The 21,997-nt window shown below is 48.4% G+C and overlaps 1 protein-coding gene across 4 annotated transcripts in view; it reads left to right on the top strand.

Annotated features, from left to right (window-relative positions):
• The first annotated feature begins 690 nt into the window (after nt 1-690).
• Nucleotides 691-21,997, top strand: part of kansl3 (KAT8 regulatory NSL complex subunit 3) — a 56,550-nt gene continuing 35,243 nt past the window's right edge. For 2 of the 4 annotated variants that reach the window (XM_072266314.1, XM_072266316.1), the window contains exons 1-10: nt 693-1,045; nt 5,923-6,093; nt 10,296-10,386; nt 11,237-11,422; nt 12,056-12,187; nt 13,366-13,482; nt 15,823-15,924; nt 16,287-16,358; nt 20,647-20,721; nt 21,477-21,634. In XM_072266314.1, the coding sequence (XP_072122415.1) occupies nt 831-1,045; nt 5,923-6,093; nt 10,296-10,386; nt 11,237-11,422; nt 12,056-12,187; nt 13,366-13,482; nt 15,823-15,924; nt 16,287-16,358; nt 20,647-20,721; nt 21,477-21,634 (1,319 nt within the window). In that variant the 5' untranslated portion in view covers nt 693-830. Of the gene's footprint in view, nt 1,046-5,922; nt 6,094-10,295; nt 10,387-11,236; nt 11,423-12,055; nt 12,188-13,365; nt 13,483-15,822; nt 15,925-16,286; nt 16,359-20,646; nt 20,722-21,476; nt 21,635-21,997 lie in introns of all 4 variants that reach the window. The other 2 variants (XM_072266318.1, XM_072266317.1) reach the window with 2 other exon arrangements.

Consider the following 21,997-nt stretch of genomic DNA (forward strand, 5'->3'; position numbering starts at 1 on the left):
GTGAACAGGAGTAATGTCGTAAGGCCGGTGATGTTGTGGGGATGGAACTGGACTCTCTCACGGTGGTGTCTGAAAAGAGGATGCTGTCCAAGTTGCATGCCATCTTGGACAATGTCCCCCATCCACTACATAATGTACTGGGTGGGCACAGGAGTACATTCAGCCAGAGACTCATTCCACCGAGATGCAACACAGAGCGTCATAGGAAATCATTCCTGCCTGTGGCCAACAAACTTTACAACTCCTCCCTTGGAGGGTCAGACACCCTGAGCCAATAGGCTGGTCCTGGACTTATTTCATAATTTACTGGCATAATTTACATATTACTATTTAACTATTTATTGTTTTATTACTATTTATTATTTATGGTGCAACTGTAACGAAAACCAATTTCCCCCGGGATCAATAAGTTATGAATATGACTATGACCATTTGCCAAATGACCCAATCCCTTCCCAACATTTTTTGGGCCGTCCACGACCCTTGTTATTCTTTTTACTTTTCATTATTTATTTATTTTTGTAATTCATTGTAATTTTATTTCGCTGTAGCAAAACAAATAGAAGTCAGCGACAATAAACATGCTTCAGGCCTGTGTGATAACTGAGGGAATTGGTGGCGGCCTCTACTGAGGCCGGCCGCTGGGTGAGCCTGCGGCGCTGTCAGCGGAGGCCGGCGGCTGGGTGAGTGCGCGGCGCTGTCGGGGGAGGCCAAGCGACGACTGTATTTGCGGGGATCGCTCTGCTGCTGCGGCGGCGGCGGCGTTTGCTCAGTCCGAAGCTCGATCCGTAGCGGCTCCAGCGCCGGGAGAGCCGGCCTGTCCCGGCCCGATGTGTTGCCGGGGCAGCGAGCGGGACCTGCAGAGTTCGGCTCGGCGGATGGGCGCCTCGCTGCTGCTGCAGTTGTCGGCCCACGAGCGGGAGCTCGACCTTGTCTTCCTGGACCACAGCTACGCCAAGCCGTGGAGCGCGCACCCGGAGGCCAGCGACGCGCGGCCGGCCCGCCTGCTCTTCGTCACCCCGCGCAGGCAGCAGGAGCCCAGCAGGTGAGAGGCCGAGGCACCAGGCACAGCCCGCGGGACTCCTCCGAGCTCCCCTCCCTGCCATCACCGTATCCACTTACCCTTCCGTCCCGTTCCGCCTTCCCACCCAATTACCCCCCTCCCTCCGTCCCGTCCCGTCCCCCCACCACTTACCCCTCCCTCCCTCCGTCCCGTCCCGTCCCCCCACCACTTACCCCTCCCTCCCTCCGTCCCGTCCCGTCCCCCCACCACTTACCCCTCCCTCCGTCCCCCCACCACTTACCCCTCCCTTCCTCCGTCCCGTCCCGTCCCCCCACCACTTACCCCTCCCTCCCTCCGTCCCGTCCCGTCCCCCCACCACTTACCCTCCCTCCGTCCCGTCCCGTCCCCCCACCACTTACCCCTCCCTCCCTCCGTCCCGTCCCGTCCCCCCACCACTTACCCCTCCCTCCGTCCCGTCCCGTCCCCCCACCACTTACCCCTCCCTCCGTCCCGTCCCGTCCCCCCACCACTTACCCCTCCCTCCCTCCGTCCCGTCCCGTCCCCCCACCACTTACCCCTCCCTCCCTCCGTCCCGTCCCGTCCCCCCACCACTTACCCCTCCCTCCGTCCCGTCCCGTCCCCCCACCACTTACCCCTCCCTCCCTCCGTCCCGTCCCGTCCCCCCACCACTTACCCCTCCCTCCCTCCGTCCCGTCCCCCCACCACTTACCCCTCCCTCCGTCCCGTCCCGTCCCCCCACCACTTACCCCTCCCTCCGTCCCGTCCCGTCCCCCCACCACTTACCCCTCCCTCCCGTCCCGTCCCCCCACCACTTACCCCTCCCTCCCTCCGTCCCGTCCCGTCCCCCCACCACTTACCCCTCCCTCCCTCCCGTCCCGTCCCCCCACCACTTACCCCTCCCTCCCTCCGTCCCGTCCCGTCCCCCCACCACTTACTCCTCCCTCCCTCCGTCCCGTCCCGTCCCCCCACCACTTACCCCTCCCTCCCTCCCGTCCCGTCCCCCCACCACTTACCCCTCCCTCCGTCCCCCCACCACTTACCCCTCCCTCCGTCCCGTCCCGTCCCCCCACCACTTACCCCTCCCTCCCTCCCGTCCCGTCCCCCCACCACTTACCCCTCCCTCCGTCCCGTCCCGTCCCCCCACCACTTACCCCTCCCTCCGTCCCCCCACCACTTACCCCTCCCTCCGTCCCGTCCCATCCCCCCACCACTTACCCCTCCCTCCGTCCCCCCACCACTTACCCCTCCCTCCGTCCCGTCCCCCCACCACTTACCCCTCCCTCCCTCCGTCCCGTCCTGTCTCCCCACCACTTACCCCTCCCTCCGTCCTGTCCCGTCCCCCCACCACTTACCCCTCCCTCCGTCCTGTCCCCCCACCACTTACCCCTCCCTCCCTCCGTCCCGTCCTGTCTCCCCACCACTTACCCCTCCCTCCCTCCGTTCCGTCTCCCCACCACTTATCCCTCCCTCCGTCCTGTCTCGTCTCCCCACCACTTACCCCTCCCTCTGTCTCATCCCGCCTTCCCACCCACTAACCCCTCCCTCCCTCCGTCCCGTCTCGTCTCCCCACCACTTACCCCTCCCTCCGTCCCGTCCCACCTTCCCACCACTTACCTCTCCCTCTGTCCCGTCCCGCCTTCCCACCCACTTACCCGTCCCTCCCTCCGTCCCATCTCCCCACCCACTTACCCTCCCTCCCTCCCGTCTCCTCACCACTTACCCTTCCTCCCTCCCATCTCCTCACCACTTACCCCTCCCTCCCTCCGTCCCATCTCCCCACCACTTACCCTCCCTCCCTCCATCCTGTCCCATCTCCCCACCACTTACCCTCCCTTCCTCCATCCTGTCCCATCTCCCCACCTACTTACTCCTCCCTCTGTCCCGTCTCCCCACCACTTACCTCTCCCTCTGTCCCGTCTCTTCACCACTTACCCTCCCTCCCTCCCTCCCATCCTGCCTTCCCACCCACTTACCCCTCCCTCCCTCCGTCCCGCCTTCCCACCCACTTACCCCTCCATCCCTCTGTCCTGTCTCCCCACCCACTTACTCCCCTCCCTCCGTCCCATCCTGTCTCCCCACCCACTTACCCCTCCGTCCCGTCCTGTCTCCCCACCCACTTACCCATCCGTCCCCTCTCCTCTGACCCATTCCCCCATCCACACTCCTAGTCCGTCCCGTCTCCTCACCCTCTTACCCCTCCCTCTCTCCCTCCGTCCTGTCTCCCCATCCACTTACCCGTCTCCTCTGTCCCATCTCCCCACGCACTTACCCTCCCTCCCTTCGTCCATCTCCCCACCCACTTACCCCTCCCTTCCCACCGACCCCAAGCTCTCCCCTTCCTCTCGCCATCCCAAACCTTAATTCCTCGCTCCTTCTCCTTCTGTTCCCTCCCCCCCCACCGTCTTTTTTGTCCCCCGGACCAATCCACCCTCTTGCTGCCTGACACTTTCCCCAATGTCTCCTCAGCCTCTCCACCCTTCAACCCCACTCTCTGCCACTTTCTCCCCACCCCAACCCTCCCGCCACATGCTGCTCCCCCCTCCTCAGCCCGCTCTGACCCTCACCCCTCATCCCTTTCATTGTGCAAACAGGAGAAAATCTGCAGATGCTGGGAATCCAAGCAATGCACACAAAATGCTGGCGGAACTCGGCATTTTGTGTGTGTTGCCCCCATTGTGCATGTATATTTTTAAACCTTGCCGTGTTCGCAGCTTTGCCCTTCCCAACTATTTTAGTTATCTGGTTCCTTGTTTTCTCCTTTGGGGCCACCAGAGGGAACATCAGAAGCATTTTTTCTATCAACAGCTGCAGCAGATTATAGGTAGTACATCTGAACTACTCTCTGCTTTGGAAAATATTTGGAAAAATTGTATACTAAAAGCATCTTATCTGAGTTGCTGGATGCATTATCACAAAAATTTTTGGCGATGTCAGGTATGCTTTCCCATTCCTTCAACTGCATTTACTTCATTTAATCACCCCTTAATTTATCATTGTAAAAAAAAATAGATACCACCATTTCCGTGATAGTTGATGTCAAACGAAGTCTGTAATTACCCAATTTCATCCTTGAGTCCCAGAGTCATACGGCACCGAGACTGTCCGTTTGGCCCACTAGATCTGTGCCGAGTGTCAAGCAGTCACTTTAACTCTGATCCTAGCCCGACACATTTTACCTCCCTGTATTCCCCGTCCCCATTCCAAATTTTGCCGTTCACCCGCACACTTGGGGTGAGTCACAGTAATCAGCCAAGCTGCCTGTGTTTGGGATGTGAAAGGAGACTGGACGACCCAGAGGAATCCCACACAGTCGTAGGGAGAGCGTGCAAATGGGGATCAGGCCGCCTGAGCTCTATGGTGTTTATTACCATATGTGAAAGTATACAGTGCTCATAGTGCCACGATTTCTACATCGTTAGTGGCCCTCAGCTGGAATTGGTTTATTATTGTCACATGTAAAGTGATACAGTGAAATGCTCGTCTTGCCGACTGCTCATCCAGATCAATGTTTAGCGCGACCTGATTACAGCTTGGGGCTTTGGAGCTTGTTTAATCCCGGCGTCTCTGTACGTCCTCCCCGTGATTGTGTGGGTTTTCTCTGGGCGCTTCAGTTTCCTCACGCGGTCCAAAGACATACCGGGTGGGTTAATTGGTCATTGTAAATCGTCCTTCGATTAGGTTAGGGTTAAATCAGTGTTTCTGGATGGAAGGAAGGGCTGATTCTGTGCTGAATCTCTGAATAAGAAATGAAAAATCATTGCGCTATAATGGTGCAAAATAAAGTGCAGTGCAGCTAAACGGTAAAGTGCAAGATCACAGCAATGTAGATTGTGAGGTCAAAAGTCCATAAGATACAGGAGCAGAATTAGGCCTTTTGACCCATCGAGTTTGCTCTGCCATTTCATCATGACTGATCCGATTTTCCTTTCAGCCCTAATCTCCTGCCTTCTCCTGTATCCCTTCATGCCCTGACCAATCAAGAATCTATCAACCTCTGTGGTAAATATACATAAAGACATGGCCTCCACAGCTGCCTGTGACCACAACTTCCAAACGTTCACCACTCTGGCTGAAGAAATTCTTCTTCATCTCCATTCTAAAAGGACGCCCCTCTATTTTGAGGCTGCATCCTCTAGTCTTGGACTCTGCTACCATAGGAACCATCCTCTCCACATCCACTCTATCAAGGCCTTTCACCAATTGATAGGTTTCAATGGGATCACCCTGCATTTTTCTGAATTCTAGTGAATACAGGCCCAGAGCCACCACATGCTCCTCATGTGACAAGCCATTCAAACTTGGAATCATTTTCATGATAACTCCATCTTATCATACTAGGGAACAATTCAGTAGTCTCATGACAGATGGGTGGAGGCTGCTGTGCTTTGCTCTGTGTGGTGGGTGCCTGGAATGCACTGACAAGGGTGGTGGTGGTGGAGGGACTTGTCAAGAGATTACCATTGACATTTCCAGCGTTTACTGCTTTACATCAGCGGGCAGACCTATTGAATGTTGAAAGGTCTTGATAGAGTGGACATGGAGAAAACATTTCCTATAGTGGGGAAGTCTAGGACCAGAGGGCACAGGCTCAGAATAGAAGGACGTCCCTTTAGAACAGAGATGAGGAGGAATTTCGTTACCCAGTGGGTAGTGAATTTGTTGGCATATACGTCTGTGAAGGACAAGTCAACATGTACATTTAAAGTGGAGGTTGATAGGTTGTTGATTAGTAAGGGTGTCAAACGTTACAGGGCAAAGGCAAGAGAATGAAATTGAGAGGGATAATAAATCAGCCATGATGGAACAGATCCAATGGGCCAAATGACTCATTCTTAATCTTGTGTCTTGAGTCTACATTGAAGCTCTGGAACACACCCAAGGTTTCTTGTGTTTTTCAGTGACTGTGAGGTGTCTGTCGATGTGGAGACGGTAGTTCCAACGCCAACCCCTCTTTATGACAACCAGAAGGCTCGGAGTGTGATGAACGAGTGTGAGCGGCACGTTATCTTCGCGAGGTCGGATACGGATGCCCCTTTGCCGCCTGATGACTGGGAGGACCACATGAACAGGTGAGAACTGCGCATGGCAGTAATCGCAGGGCACGGTGTTACTGAACACTACTACAGATATACTTCGGTTTTAATCGATTCGATGCTGTCCAGAACTGGACAATACAGTCACCTACAGCGTCCATAAAAAGTATTCACCCCCCCCCCCACCCCGGAAGTTTTCAGGTTTTATCGTTTTACAACATTGAAGCACAGTAGATTTAATTTGGCTTTTTTGACACTGATCAACAGAAAAGACCTTTCCGTGTCAGTATAACAGATCTCTACAAAGTGATTTAAATTAATTACAAATATAAAGCACAATAATTGATTGCATAAGTATTCACCCCATATGACACACAAAATCATCACTGGTGCAGCCAGTCGGTTTTTAGAAGTCACATAATTAGTTAAATGGCGATCAAGGTGTATTGTAGTAAACATACATCTGTATCTGGAAGGTCTAACTGCTCGTGAGTCAATATCCTGGTAAAAACTACACCGTGAAGACAAAAGAACGCTCCAAGTCACTGAATATCCCTTGGAGTACAGTTAAGTCAATCATCAAGAAATGGAAAGAATATGGCACAGCTGTAAATCTACCTAGAGCAGGCCATCCGCAAAACCTGAGAGACCGTGCAAGAAGGGGACTAGTGAGGGAGGCCATCAAGAGATCTATGACAATTCTGGAGGAGTTACAAGCTTCAGTGGCTGAGATGGGAGAGACTGTGCATACAACAACTGATGCCCGGGTGCTTCACCAGTCGCAGCTTATGAAAGAGTGGCAAAGAGAAAGCCACTGTTTTAAAGAAAGACTCAGAACTCTTAGCTAGAGTTTGCCAGAAGGCATATGGCAGTCTCTGAAGTCAGCTGGAAGAAGGTTCTATGGTCTGATGAAACTAAAATTGAGCTTTTTAGCCATCAGACTAAAAGCTATGCTTGGCAAAAACATACCATCCCTACCATGAAGCATGGTGGTGGCTGCATTATGCTGTGGGGATGCTTCACTGTGGCAGGCCCTGGAGGGCTTGTGAATGTAGAGGGGTAAAATGAACGCAGCAAAAGTACTGGGAAATCCTGATGCAGTCTGCAGGAGAACTGTGAATTGGGAGAAGATCTGTTTTCCAGCAAGACCCTAAGTACAAAGCCAAAACTGCACAGGAGTGGCTTAAAAACAACAAAGTTAATGTCCTGGAGCAGCCAAGTCAGAGTCCAGACCTCAATCCATTTGAGAATTTTTGGCTGGACTTGAAAAAGGCTGATCACTCACAATCCCCATGCAATCTGACAGAGCTTGAGCAGTTTTGTAAAGAAGAATGGGGAAAAGTTACAGTGTCCAGATGTGCAAAGCTGATAGAGACCCACCCACACAGACTCAAAGCTGTAATTGCTGCCAAAGGTGCATCTACTAAATACTGACTTGAAAGGGGTGAGTAATAGTGCAATCAATTGTTTTGTGTAATGTATTTGTAATTAATTTAGACCAATTTGTGGTAATTTGTTTTCACTTTGACACAGAAGTGTCTTCTCTGTTAATCAGTGTCAAAAGAGACAGATTGATGTAAAACGTGAAAACTTCCTGTGGGGGTGGGGGAGTGGTGTTAATACTTTTTATAGGCACTGTGTCTGGAAAGTTTCTGATATGTTAGGCAAAATATGACTTGGTTTTAAGCTGGAAGAGGGTTCGAGGAGCTTCAGGAACATTTTTGTGAGCATAAAGAACCAGAATTGAGTGCCTTAAGGTTATTGCATGAACTTCAAGTGGGAGACAAAAAGCTGCTTGTAAAATTAGATGCAAAGACCAAAGCCCAGCCGGATGAATGGAAAGCCAAAAAGACAGGAGTCAATGGAGATAGGAAAACAGAGCATTCACCAGATGATGTTGTAGATGAGGAAACCAAGAGGACGATCAGATCATAAAGGGAGCAATAGGAGGATTAATAAGAGAATACTCCAGTGAAGTAGATGCACCTTCCCAAGATCAAGATTCACATCCTAGAAAGGAGAAAAGAAAGAGGATGATGACATTATCGCTACGGAAATAGAAGGATAAACGAGACCTCACTTCACAAGGAATTAGCAAATTCAGAGATATTCACAAGAAAGTAGAAGTAAGGTGAGGAAAAGAAAGAGAAGTTGTTGAAAAGGAGAGAAGCGAGGATTGAAGTAGTTCCAGAGAGAAAAGCCAAGAAAAGGAGGTGTCTAGAGCTGTCAAAAGTACTTCCTGCGGTCTCAGAGTCAACTCCTGCAACCAGCATGGAGACGGCACTAGAACCTGGGATTGTTTTCACGACTACGTCTTACCTGCAAGCAGAGTGATCCCCCTTGTCAGGAAAGGGGTTATCCCACAAGAGTAAGAAAACCTCCATGGCAATAAATCTATTGGTCTGAGTGGGGCAATTTAAAATTTACTGTGGTATGGATGTCTATATAATAGTTGTATTATGTAGTATACTGTATATATAGTATATGGATATAAGTTGTGCTGCATTCTATATTGAATTGGAGCTTGTATCTAAACAGGGAGCAGTGTTTAATTAATATTCAGTAATGTAAAAATATTTGATTAGGCACTGTTGTTTAAACCATTATGGTTATATGTATGAAGTACATGAAAGGCATTTGTCATCATGCCACTGTGTTATATGCACGTACCTCGCTTGAATTAAAAATGAAAGTACATGAGTTATCTCCTGGCTCTGTATTTTAATTAGTTTAGTGTTTTGGAGTTACAAAATGTAACAAGAAGCAGTGGTTTATGTCACTGATAGTTGTGAGAAATAAACAGTAAGCTGATTCAGAACTGTTTCGTGGTTTCAAGCTTTCAGGCCTGGTGATGGCAAAAATGGCCGGGATTGAAAGTGAAATGATTTCACTACTTTAACAAGTTAAGAACAGTGAAGAATTTGAGTGTATCGACAATCATCTTGAATGTTACACTGAAAATGAAGATTTGAAGTATGCAATCATCGATAGCGTTGTATGAAGGCAGTCCATTATCTGCACTGATTTTGTTCATTTACATTCAAATCAAAAGAACACAGCATCGTTAGTTGGAGTAATTCCTCCACCAATAACTATTAGGAAATAATGCACAATTTTATAGTACTGGAGTAGTTTTGTTGTTGTTTCAATTTATCTGTATTTCATCTGAATGTATAATGGTTACTCAGTTAAACACTAGCTTGTCTTCTTTTCTACCTTTTTAACAATTTCTCCCTGTGACAACTTGGCTTTCCTCTGGGTGCTCCAGTTTCCTCACACATCCACAGACGTACGGGTTAGTTGGTTAATTGGTCATGTGGGTGTAATTAGGCAGCGTATGCTCGTTGGGCCAGAAGGGCCTGGTGCCGAGCTAAATTTTTAAAAGAAAGCAGTTTCCTCTGGCTGTGAAGTAAAGATTCCTTACAGCTGGAGCTGAGCTGATGTCAGAAGCTCGAAAGCTCTGATTCATTCGGAGGGACTGGATATCTGAAAATCACCAGCTTGTTGAATCAGACAATCAGTTAAGAAGTCAGAGAGTAATAATGGTGGATTTTTTTTTAGATTAGGGTGGTACGAATTTCAGGATGAAGTCACGAATTGGATCCAACATTGCTTTAGCAGGAGAAGCCAGAGACTGATAGTACAAGGCTGTCGCTTGGGAGGCCTGTGACTCTTGGTGTGCCATAGGGTGCCTGGTCCATTGTCATTTATCAGCTATATTAATGGTTTAGATGATGTAATAAGTTGGGTCAGTAAATTTGCTGATGACACTAAGAGGTTCTGCTGCTGTCTTTGATTTGGGGCCATCATCACCTCCCTCTGGTTCCCACTCCTCCTTTCCTTTCTATCATGGTCCGATCTCCTCTCCTGTCAGAGTCCTTCTGTTGTCCTTTACCTTTTCCACCTGTCACCTCACAGCTTCTTTCTTCATTCCACCTCCCTCATCCACCCACCTTCCCCCACCTCTCACCTGTTACCTGGCAAACGTGCCCCCCCCCCACCTCCTTATTCTGGCTTCTGCCCCCTACCTTTCCAGTCCTGACGCAGGGTCTCTGCCCGAGACATTCCCCTCCATAGATGCTGTCTGACGTGCCGAGTTTGTGTGTACAGCGCGTTGTCTCTGGGTGCTGCCCACTCCCCTGCCTTTCCACGTGGTTCCAGTGTCCAATCCTCCTCCACTACCGTCAACTGGTATCTCCAGCTTTGCGTGAAACACAGACTCTTTCTCTCCTCTCCAGGTTGGGCTGGACTGCTGCTCAGAACAAGCTATTCAACAAAATTGTGAAGGCGCTGTATTCAGACAGGCTGGCAAGACTGGCGAACGAGGGGGTGAGTAGAGTGAGCGCTGGTAACTGTAGGCTCCATTCACATACTGAATGAACGTCGTTGGAACTGGGCTGGGGATGTAGGAGGCCATTCTGACTGCTGGAGAGACTGAAAAGACTGTGACTTGCAAGCTTGCCCTTGCACTTGGATTCCTGTGAGCACTTTCGGGCCCGTATCTGGGAAAGAATGTGCTGGCACTTGAGAGGGTCCTGAGAAGGCTCATGGGAATGATACCAGTAATGAAAGGTTTAACATTTGATGGCTCTGGACCTGTACTGGTTGGTGTTTAAAAGAATGAAGGGGGATCTCATTGGATCTTGAAAGGTAAAGGGCTAAAGAAGAAGAAACATAGAGTGGGCGTAGACAGGATGTTTCCACTTGTGGGAGAGTCTAGGACCAGAGGGGACAGCCTCAGACTGGGGGGATATCCCTTTAGAGCAGAGATGACGAAGAATAGATAGTTTCTTGATCAATAAGGGTGTCAAAGGTTACAGGGTGAAGAGGGAAAATAAATCGGCTATGATGGAATGGCGGAACAGACTCAATGAACTTAATGGCCTAATTTTGCCTCTATGTCTGCCTGGTGTTAAGAACCAGGCAGCATGATAGATCCACGCAAGTTTCCTCTCAGTAGGCTGAGTTCGCAGAGACAGGTGCTGGTTGTTAGCAGAAATCAAATCCTACTAAGCTGTGATGCTGCTGTTGGCAAGTAACCAGGCTGGCCCCTGCCAATTCGCACATGAAGAGCAGGCAGAGATACAGTCCTCCATCCAGGGTGACTTGATGAATAAATTGTGGAAAGGTATTGTTCTAGTAGTCCTTGTGATTTACTGCAAACGGAAAACTCTTTCAGGCCAGCAACGAGCCGGTGCTGAGGAGGATCACGGTGGATAAGTGTGCTCGCCGAATCCGCCAGGCCCTCGCCAGCCTGAACTGGGACACCAAGTTAACGCAGTGGCTGCACACAACGCTGGTGGAGACCCTGAGCCTTCCTATGCTGGCCGCCTATTTGGACGTCCTTCAGACTCTGAAGTGCAAGGTATGCATGTTTTGGCTTCTTGTAGCGTTCTTCACTCCTCGAACTGGCCTGAAGCACGTGACGGTTTGTGAGTTTCTACCCCAATGTTATCGGACTATCGGAACGGTTCCCTGGCACAATAAGATGGACACTTGACCTCACAATCTACCTCCTGAGGGGCAGCACAGTCGCGTAGTGGTTAGTGTAACGCTATTAAAACGCCAGTGATTAGGGTTCGATTTCTGTCGCTGTCTGTAAGGAGTTTGTCCATTTTCCCTGAGACCATGTGGGCTTCATCCAGGGGCTCCGATTTCCTCCGGTTCCAAAGGCATACAGGTTTGGGTTAGTAATTGTGGGCAGGCTACACTGGACCGGGAAGCATGAAGACACTTGCAGGCTGCCCCCAGTACTTTCTCAGACCGTGTTGGTTGTTGGCACAAACAACTCATTTCACTGAATGTTTCGATGTGCACATGACAAATAAAGCTGACCATCGCAGTGACCGTCCACTCACTAAAGACTGTCTAGCTGTATACTTCTCCCATCCTCACTTGCCTCACTGCGCCTCTGCGGTTTTGCTTGAGTTAGTTACCTGCCTCCAGTCACCACCTGCAGCCCTCACCCTTTACTCCCTCTCTGCTTGTTTGAATGCAGCTGCCAACACTGATCGACAAAATGATCATCTCTTCTACGGCGAAGTCCGGGGCTGCTGGAGCTGAAGCCTTGCCTTTGCTGCTGAAGCGGCCATGGGACCCTGCGGTTGGTGTCCTGTCCCATAACAAACCTGTGAGTACAGTAATTTAGAGTTTGGGATGGCTGCCTGGGAATGTTATCTGGTGAAGCAAATTGGAGAAAGCGGGCTTTCATGCAGCCTATCTGTTTTCCATTTAAGATAGTGTCGAGCCGCAGTCTCCTTCGAGATCGTCTCAGACTTGTTACTTTGTAAGTTCCCGAGGATGTGTTTGAGGACAGAGGTTGGAGTTTAGGGGTCGGGTTAATGTTGGAATTGGAGGAGTTAGAGGTCAGGCTTCCACTCTTGTGTTCAAAGACATGGGCGTGAGGATGAAGGGCAACGGGAATCCAAGTCCCCACTCTGTGCTGGAAGGCCAGCAATGCAGATGGTTTGTCCCAGATCGGTGGGTTCTGGGATTGAATCCACACTAGCAGAAGACACAATGGTCAGTTGGCGCGCTTGGATTCTGAGCCTGGAGTTGGGGTCCCAGCATCGGCTGGTTTGGGGGTTGATACCAAAGATCAGAGCCCGAAGGTCGATCGGAAAACCAGAAGTCAAAGCATGATGGTCGAGGCCTAGAGACTGGAGGCCAGAGGCCTGTCTGGGTGGGTGAAAAGGAGGAAAAGGGTTTGTTTTACTCTGGTTGTTTTTGTTGTCTGCTTGACATTGTGGGCATGCTGTGTTGGCACCGTAATTTATGGTGGCACTTGCAGGTTGCCCCCAGCACATCCCCTGGTGTATTGGTTGTTGATGCAAACACTGTATTTCACTGGATGTTCCTATGTATGTGTGATGAACAATTCTCCATCGGTGTCTGAAAAGGGTGAAGGGATGGGGACTCCAATTCTTTGGGTTTGTAAGGTGTTCTCTGTTTGCAGGTGAATGGTGCAGCTGAGGCTGGGGTTTACTTATTGGCTATTGCTAACTACACTTGGGATGCTGGTGGGGCACTAACCCAGGAGTGCGTGGTGATTTCAGGAGTGCTGCCATGTGAGAGACCCATAGTAAGGGTGTTGGCCAGGCAGTAGGACCCCGGGCTGCAGAAGCTGGCAAGAGTGAAAGTTGGGGTATGGGATGGCGAAGTAGCTAAAGGGTAAGAACTGTCTTTTGGGAATTTGGGATAGGAGTTGTGACGTGGTGATGGCCTATGTTCTATGTCCCATGGCTGTGGTTGTGACGAGGACTGAAAACCACTACTTGAATGTTTTAACACTTGTGCTTTCCCCGGCAGAGTAAGATCCCAGGGTCTCCACTGCTACTCATCGCTCCCAGTGGCCCCGTAAATAACATGACATCTACCTCGCGCAGGAATCGTTTCTGGTTATCCCAGCTGTCCTGCTTGGGAAAGGTCAGTTCAGCCCCGTGCGTGTGAGTGGTGAGGTGCTTCGGACTGTGATGGGTTAATCTGTGTTGTGCCAGCATGGGTGCTCTTCCCTGAGGAGTTGTGCGCATAAACTGTGTGACAGCTTTGTAATACTGAATCACGGAGTTAGACAGGCCGTTCGGACCAAATCATCCACGTGGACCAACGTGTTGACAAGAGAATGGGGTTGAGAGGGATAATAATCAGCCATGATCGAATGGCAGAAAACACTCAAATAGCCTAATCGCCTAATTCTGCTCCTGTGTGTTAATGGTCTTGTGTCTGTCAAAGCCGGATCCATTTGTGTGCATTCGGCCCTCATCCCTCTAAGCTGCAGCCCCTCGGTTAATGGTAAGGCTCCATGGTATACAGATGTTGGGAAACCCTTCTCTAAGCCATGTATCTGTCCGCATGTAAAACATTAGAATTGTACCTGGTTCTACAGCTTTCTCTGGTAGCTCATTCTATTTTCAGACCACCCTCTTTTAGATCATTCCCCTCTCACTTTGAACAGAACAGTACAGGCTGTTCAACTCGGGATGTGCAGTCCTTTTAACCTATTCTGAGATCAAATGAACCCTACCCTCTCACGTAGCCCTCCATTTTTCTATCATCTACTGGCTTCCTCCTCCTTCCTTTTCAGTCTTGATGAAGGGTCTTAACCCAAAATGTCGGCTGTTTATTCTTTTTGATAGACATTACCTAACCTTCTGAGTTCCTCCAGCATTTTGTATGTGTTACTCTGCCTGTCTAAGAGTTTCCAAAATGTCCCTAATGTATCTGCCTCTACCACCACCCCTGGTAGCGTGACCCATACATAACTGTATGACCTGACATTTCAGCAGTATCCTAAAGAATCTGGTGAACTGCGCACTCGACCGGGGTGACCATTGCTGGAGTGGGCATGGGGCTGGATTGAAACTTCAGGCTGGAATAAAGAGACGGGGCCCGGGCCCTGCAGCAAAAAAATGAACCAATGTTTAGCCAATTTAAGCGCTGAGCCAGATTAAAAAGATTGAGGTGTCAGAGCCAAGGGGCGAATGACAAACTGGTGTTCAGCTCACGAATCCTTGAGGGTTTACTCTCGCCAGCATGGAACTGGCTCTGCAGCTATGTGCTGCAGCCTCTGGGGCTCCTGGACTGGCTCTGTGGCTGTGGACTCACCTTAGGGGATTCTGTAGTTCACGTTCTGTGTTTTATTTGTTTACTTTTTTTTACTGTTTGCCCAATTTGTTCTTTTCTTCGCACATTGGATGTTTGACAATCTTTGCGGTGAGACATTTTTGTGGATTTTATTGTATTTCTTTCTTTGTATTGTGGATGCCTGCAAGAAGGCGAATCTCGAGGATGTACGTGGTACACATACTTCGATAATAAATGTACTTTGAACTTTGTACAAGATAAAAAAAAAAGATCAGCAACATAATGTCCCAATTCCTGAACCCAACACCCAGACCGATAAAGGGCAGCTTGCCAAACTGAGCCAATAGGCTGGTCCTGGACTTATTTTCCATCTGGCATAGTTTGCATTTTGTTGTTTGATTGTTTGTGGTTTTTGTATTGCTAAATTTATGCTCTGTTCTTGTTTGGTGCGGCTGTAACAAAACCCAATTTCCCTCGGGATCAATAAAGTATATCTATCCATCTATCTATCCAAACACTACCTTCAACACCCTACATACCTGTGTCGCCACTTTCAGAGAACTATGTACCTGTACCCCAAGGTTCCTCCCACCCCTACCCACTGAATTGGGAAGGAGGGGTCAGAGAGAGGGTTAACTCTTCACCCTTTCCCACTGGGCTGAAGAAAGTATAAGATACCATAAGACATAGGAGCAGAATTAAGCCATTTGGCCCATTCGATCATGGCTGATTTATCATCCCTCTCAACCCCATTCTCCTGCCTTCTCCCTGTAATCTTTCATGCTCAGGCTAAACAAGAACCTATTAACCTCTAATTATATTCAATGACGACATCCACGGCTGTCTGTGGCAATGAATTCTACACGCTCTGAATAGGGCCCCTGGCCCCTGGTAGTAAAGGGAGGGAGGTGGCAGTGGAGGGTTTGAGTTGGGTGTAGATATTGAGAAGAGGGGGCTTTGGGTGCGTGTAACAAGGGGTGGAGGGGTGAGGCAGATGTTTGGCTTCAGTGGAGGAGAGAGCTGTGTGTACATGTGGAGGCCATTAGGCAGTTGCTGGCTGGTTGAGGGAATGCAGTTCTTGTCGTCCTGGAGTGTTGTGTGAAAGGGCGGTGGGGGGTGTGGGGAGGAAGGTCACAACTGGGTCTTCTTGCAGGGGTTTCACTGCTGGCTCTTGCCCAACAGGTTATCCCAGTCACCGTGCACATTGCCAACGGTGGCTCAGGAGTGAGTGTGTCGCAGTGCCTGGAGCACATGATCGGGGCTGTTCGAGCAAAGATCCTGGAGGTCGGTGGTGTGATGCTCTGAAGTTAGTGACAAAAGATGCTCCTCTCACCTCCCAGCTTCTCATCTCATCCTCCCTCCCCCATCCACCCACCTACTTACCTTCCCCAACCTGGCTTCACCTCTCTCCTTCTAGTTTGTACTCCTCCTCCTCGACCCCACTACCTTATTCTGTTGTCATTCCCCTTTTTGGGTCGGGAGCTTTTGATGAAGGGTCTTGGCCCAACTTTTCCCATTCTTCTGGCGTGCTTCCTGGGGTAGGATCTGGGATGTAGCTTTGAATTACAGTATTTCAATGGAGCAATGAATCCAAGTTCACAATGTGTGGTACAAATTGTAACTGTATTTCTGTCTGTCTCTTTCAGCTACAGACTCACTTTCCAAGCAGACCGATTGTACTGATGGGTTGGAATGTCGCGGCTCTCGTTGCTTGCCACGTAAGGTGTCGTGAGTCTGGCCTGTCAGATCTGGGCTCTCACTTAGCATGGTGTAGCTCATCTCAGACTTCTGTACTCGCTTCTCTGCCATCAAAGGGTGGCCCTTGCATTAGCTTGCGCCGCACTTCACCTGGAGAAGCGTTGCTTTATTTTATGGCTGAGAAATCAGCGCTGGGAAGCAAAAACATAAGCAGGAGGCTAAGTTACAGAATGTAAACAGTAAAGCACAGGAACATATTCTTTAACCCTCTGTGTGCCGAGCATGATGCTAATTAAACTAAATCTCTTCTGCCTCCACATGATCTATATCCCTGTAATCCCTGGGTATTCATGTGTCTGTCTAAAAGCGTTCACCGCTGCTTTTACCACTCCAGTAACTAACACTATCAAAATAGGAATTTATTCTAACCCCCACTCTCTCCCCCATTCCCCATCCACTTGCATGCTGGTCCTCTAGTAATTGACATTTCTACCCAGGGAATTGCATGTGATAAGAAATAGGAGCAGGAGTAGGCCATCTGGCCCATCGAACCTGCCCCACCATTCAATAAGATCATGGCTGATCTGTCCGTAAACTCAGCTCCGTCTACCTGCCTTTTCCCCATAACCTTTAATTCCCCTACCATGTAAATATCTATCTAACTGTATCTTAAATATATTTAGTGAAGAAGCCTCAACTGCTTCCCTGGGCAGAGAATTCCACAGATTCACCACTCTCAGGGAAAAATATTTTCTTCTTATCTCCGTCCTAAGTCTTCTCCCCTGAATCTTGAGGCAATGTCCCCTAGTTCTAGTCTCACCTACCAATGGAAACAACTTTCCTACTTCTATCTTATCTATCCTTTTCAAAACTTTGTATGTTTCTATAAGATCCCCTCTCATTCTTCTGGATTCCAGAGAGTATAGTCCCAGGTGACTCAATCTCTCCTCATAGGTTAACCCCTTCATCTCTGGAGTCAACCTGGTGAACCACCTCTGCACTGCCTCCAAAGCCAGTATATCCTTCCTCAAGTATGAAGACCAGAACTGCACACAGTACTCCAGGTGCGGCCTCACCAGTACCCTGTATAGTTGCAGCATGACCTCCCTACTCTTGAATTCAATTCCTCTAGCAACGAAGACCTATATTCCGTTTGCCTTCTTAATAACCTGTTGTACCTGCAAGCTAACTTTTTGCGATTCATGCACAAGCACTCCCAAGTCGCTCTGCACAACAGCATGCTGCAATCTTTCACCATTTAAATAATAATCTGCTCTTCTATTATTCCTTCCAAAGTGGATGATCTTGCATTTACCAACGTTGTATTCCATCTGCCAGACCTTGACCCACTCACATAACCTATCTGTATCCCTCTGCAGACTCCCCACATCCTCTGTACAATTTGCTTTTCCACTCAGTTTAGTGTCATCAGCAAATTTTGCTATGCTACACTCAGTTCCCTCTTCCAAATCATCAATGTAAATGGTAAACAGCTGCGTGCCCAGCACCGACCCCTGCGGCACCCCACTCACCACTGACTACCAACTGGAGAAACTCCCATTTGTACCAACTCTCTGCCTTCTATTGGTTAACCAATCCACTATCCATGCCAATACACTTCCTCCGACTCCATGCATCTGTATCTTATTTATAAGTCTCTTGTGCGGCACCTTATCAAACGCCTTCTGGAAATCCTACATTGCCTACATCCTTTTTTAAAAAGTGGCGTGACATTTGCTGTCCTCTAATCTGCCGGGACCTGCCCAGAGTCAAGAGAGTTTTGATAAATGATTACCAACGTGTCTACTGTAACCTCTGCCAATTCCCTCTGCACTCTGGGATGCATCCCATCAGGACCAGGGGACTTATCTACCTTCAGATCCTCTAATTTGCTCATCACTATCTCTTTAGCGACAGTGATTTTATCAAGGTCCTCACCTCCCATTTCGTCCATAACATCATTCTTTGGCATATTAGACATGTCCTCCACTATGAAGACCGACACAAAATAGTTGTTCAATGTCTCAACCATTTCCTTATCACCCAATATCAATTTCCCCTTCTTGTCTTCCAAGGGACCTACATTGACTTTAGCCACCCTCTTCTGTTTTATATATTTATAAAAACTTTTGCTGTTTTTATATTTTGTGCTAATTTATTTTCATACTCTATCTTACCTTTCCTTATTTCTTGTTTAGTTGTTCTTTGTTGCTTTTTTAAAGTTTTCCCAATCCTCCTGTCTTCCACTACTCTTTGCGACTTAGTATCAAATTAAAAGCTCATGTGTACAATCTTTTATTTCCTTAGTTGTCCAAGGCTGGCTCTCCCCACACTTCCTGTCCTTACCTTTGACTGGAACATACTTTTGTTGAGCATTGTGAAAAATCTCTTTGAAAGTATTCCACTGTTCCTCAACTGTCCTACCAAATAGCCTATGCTCCCAATCCACATTAGCCAACTCCCGTCATCCTGTTGTAGTCTCCCTTGTTCATGCATAATACACTAGTTTTAGATCTAACTATTTAATCCTCCATCTGTATGCGAAATTCAATCATACTGGGATCACTCTTTCCAAGAGGATCCCTGATTACAAGATCATTAATCTTACCTGTCTCATTGCACAGGACTAGACCTAAGATAGCATTTTCCCTTGTAGGTTCACTAACATGCTGCTCAAGAAAGCCATCACGGATGCATTCTATGAAGTCTTCCTCAAGACTTCCTTGACCAACTTGATTCACCCAATCTATGTGGAAGTTAAAATCCCCCTTGACAACTGTCATTCTGTTCTTACAAGTCTCAGTTATTTCTTGGTTAATTGCCTCTGCCACTGCAATATTTTTATTAGCTGGCCTATTGACAACTCCAACCAGTGATTTCTTTAACCTCTACCCAGATGGACTCAACATTCTCCTCTGTAGATCTTATATCGTCTCTCACAATCGCCCTGATCTCATCCTTAATTAAGAGTGCCACCCCACCTCCTTTGCCTTCCTGCCTATCTTTCCGTATTTCCTGCTACCCTTGGTTTTATACATCTTCAGTGTAACTTCCTGAACTTGTCTTCAATGCCTTGCCTCAGGCGCTGTGTGTGTGCTCAAATTCCTCAGGCAGTATGCACGTGCACAGAGTCCACAAGGAACTCCGGTTACTCTCTGCCTCTTGTTCCCTGCATATTTGCTGTCTGGCATTCCGTAAGACACAGAGACAAAATTAGGCTATTCAGCCCATCAGATCTAATCTGGCAATCCGTCATGGCTGATTTGTTATCCCTCTCAATCCCATTCTCCTGCTTTTTCCATAACCTTTGATGCCCTTACTAATTAAGAACCTATCGACCTCTGCTTTAAATATACCCAATGACTTGGTCTGTGGCAATGAATTCCACAACCTCACCACCCTCTGGCTGAAGAAATTGCCCCTCACCTCTGTTCTGAAGGGACGTCCTTCTATTCTGAGGCTGTGCCCTCTGGTCTTAGACTCCCCCATGATAGGAAACATATAGTTCCCACACCTCCTCTGGCTTCCCTTCAGTCATGTGTTCTGCTGATGTTTCTGCCCATCCCATGGCATTATAAACATTAAGCAAGTTTGGGAAACATACAACCTGCTGACTGCTCGGTATATTAGTCAAAGTGATTTATGTCACTCCTTTTGCAACTTTAGGATCTTCCATGGTGGTTTTCAGCCAACTTTGTATTGATGTGTACTCGCTACATACTGGTGACCCCCCCCTCCTCCCCCCACCCCTACGTTTGGGCTGTTCGTGTGACAGGAATTCACTCTTTAAAAAATTCAACATTCAATGTATATTTATTATCAAAATACATACATGTTTCCTTGAGATTCATTTTCTTGCAGACATTTACAGGGGGAAAAATAAAATAGAATTTATGAAAAATTATGTATAAGCAGATTGATGAACAACCGGTGTGCAAAAGACAAATTTTGCAAGTAAAAAAAATAATACTGAAAACATGAGTTGTAAAGAGTTCTTGAAAGCTGGTCTGTAGCCCTGGGTCATAGAATCAGTTCAGAGTCGTGATGAAGGAAGTTATCACAATCACAGATCTGACTTGGAATAAAATTCACTCTTGGGCAATTTGTGAGGGAGTTGGAAGTTGAGGAAGAAAAGTAAATAAATGCAAGATTTTTAAAACTTACATTTTTTTGATGCATGCACAGATGGCGAAGGTTTGCATTACATAAAATCACGAAACAGGCAGAATTCTAGGAACACCTCACTGTACCACGAGGGTCACCGGTACTGAATAGAATGGAGCCTGAGGTTATCTTCTATCTGTGCAGGTTTCTGTGATGGAGTTTGTGTCGGCTGTTGTCTGCCTTGGATTTCCTCTTCTCACTGTGGAGGGACCCAGAGGAGTAAGTGTCAAATTGCTTTAATTTCTTAAAAGTGATTTTTGGGATAAGCATTGGTGGTTAAATATAATTATATTTCAATTCAAGGAATGTTCCTGGGTACAGAACAGGCTAGACACAAGGTATAGCTCTCCATGCACTTCCTTTTGTATACTCCAGGGTGGGACATTCTGGAATGGATATAGGTAAAGCTCCCCTACCCTCTCATGTGGTTTCAGGGCAGAACACCTTGAGAAGACCCATGCGTCTCACAGGGGGGACGTGCAGACGACTTACAGATGATGTCAGAATTGAACCTTGAACTCTGACGCCCCAAGCTCGGACAGTGCCATGCTAACCGCTGGAGTATTGGGGTTGATGTAGGACGGGTTGAAATGGGCAGTTTTTGACTAGCACAGACTTTATGGGCTGAAGGGCGCGTACCCGGGAACTTCAGGGAGCAACTCTGAGTTGGAAACAGCTTGGTAACTGTTGGGTGTTCTGGTTTCCTCCCACAGTCCAAACTCTCGTGAACTCCCCTCAAACTCGAGCACTTACTCTCATACTAAGGGCAGTTTACAGCTGTCACAGCCTACGACTTAGCAGTACAGGCAACACTTGTGGGCTGCCTCCAGCACGTCTTTGACCTGTGCTGGCCATTGACGTAAGCGAAGCATTTCTCCGTATAGCACAGAATGCTGGAATAAAGAGCTGACCCAGCTGACCTTGAGGCCGTGGTCGGTTGCAGTGCTGTTAATTGCTCTGGACTCTGCTTTCAGGATGTTGATGACCCACTGCTGGATATGAAGACCCCTGTACTGTTTGTGATCGGGCAGAACTCAGTCCAGTGCAGCACAGATGCGATCGAGGATTTCAGGGAGAAGCTGCGAGTTGAAAACAGCTTGGTGATTGTTGGGGGTGCCGACGATAATCTCAGGTAGTCACCTTGTTGTGGTAGCGTTTCCATGACTGATGTTAGAAGGTTGTGGGTTCAAAAGCACTCCAGAATCTTAAGTCCTGACGAAGGGTCTCAGCCTGAAACGTCGCTGCACCGCTTCCTAGAGATGCTGCCTGGCCTGCTGCGTTCACCAGCAACTTTTATGTGTGTTGCCAGAATCTTAAGCCTTCAGTTTCACTTGTGTCAACGAAGATCAGATTTGGGTTCTGTCCATATGTGAATGTACCACATTATTTGTCGTTTTCAGAGTCATCGGTTTGTTTCAGTAGTGATGAGGCCACCTGTCTCATTGAGTTTATGCTGGGTTCTGTAGAACAATCCTCTACAGTCCATTCCTCACCC

Source organism: Mobula birostris, chromosome 8 (assembly GCF_030028105.1).
Source record: "Mobula birostris isolate sMobBir1 chromosome 8, sMobBir1.hap1, whole genome shotgun sequence".
NCBI classification, from domain to species: domain Eukaryota; kingdom Metazoa; phylum Chordata; class Chondrichthyes; order Myliobatiformes; family Myliobatidae; genus Mobula; species Mobula birostris.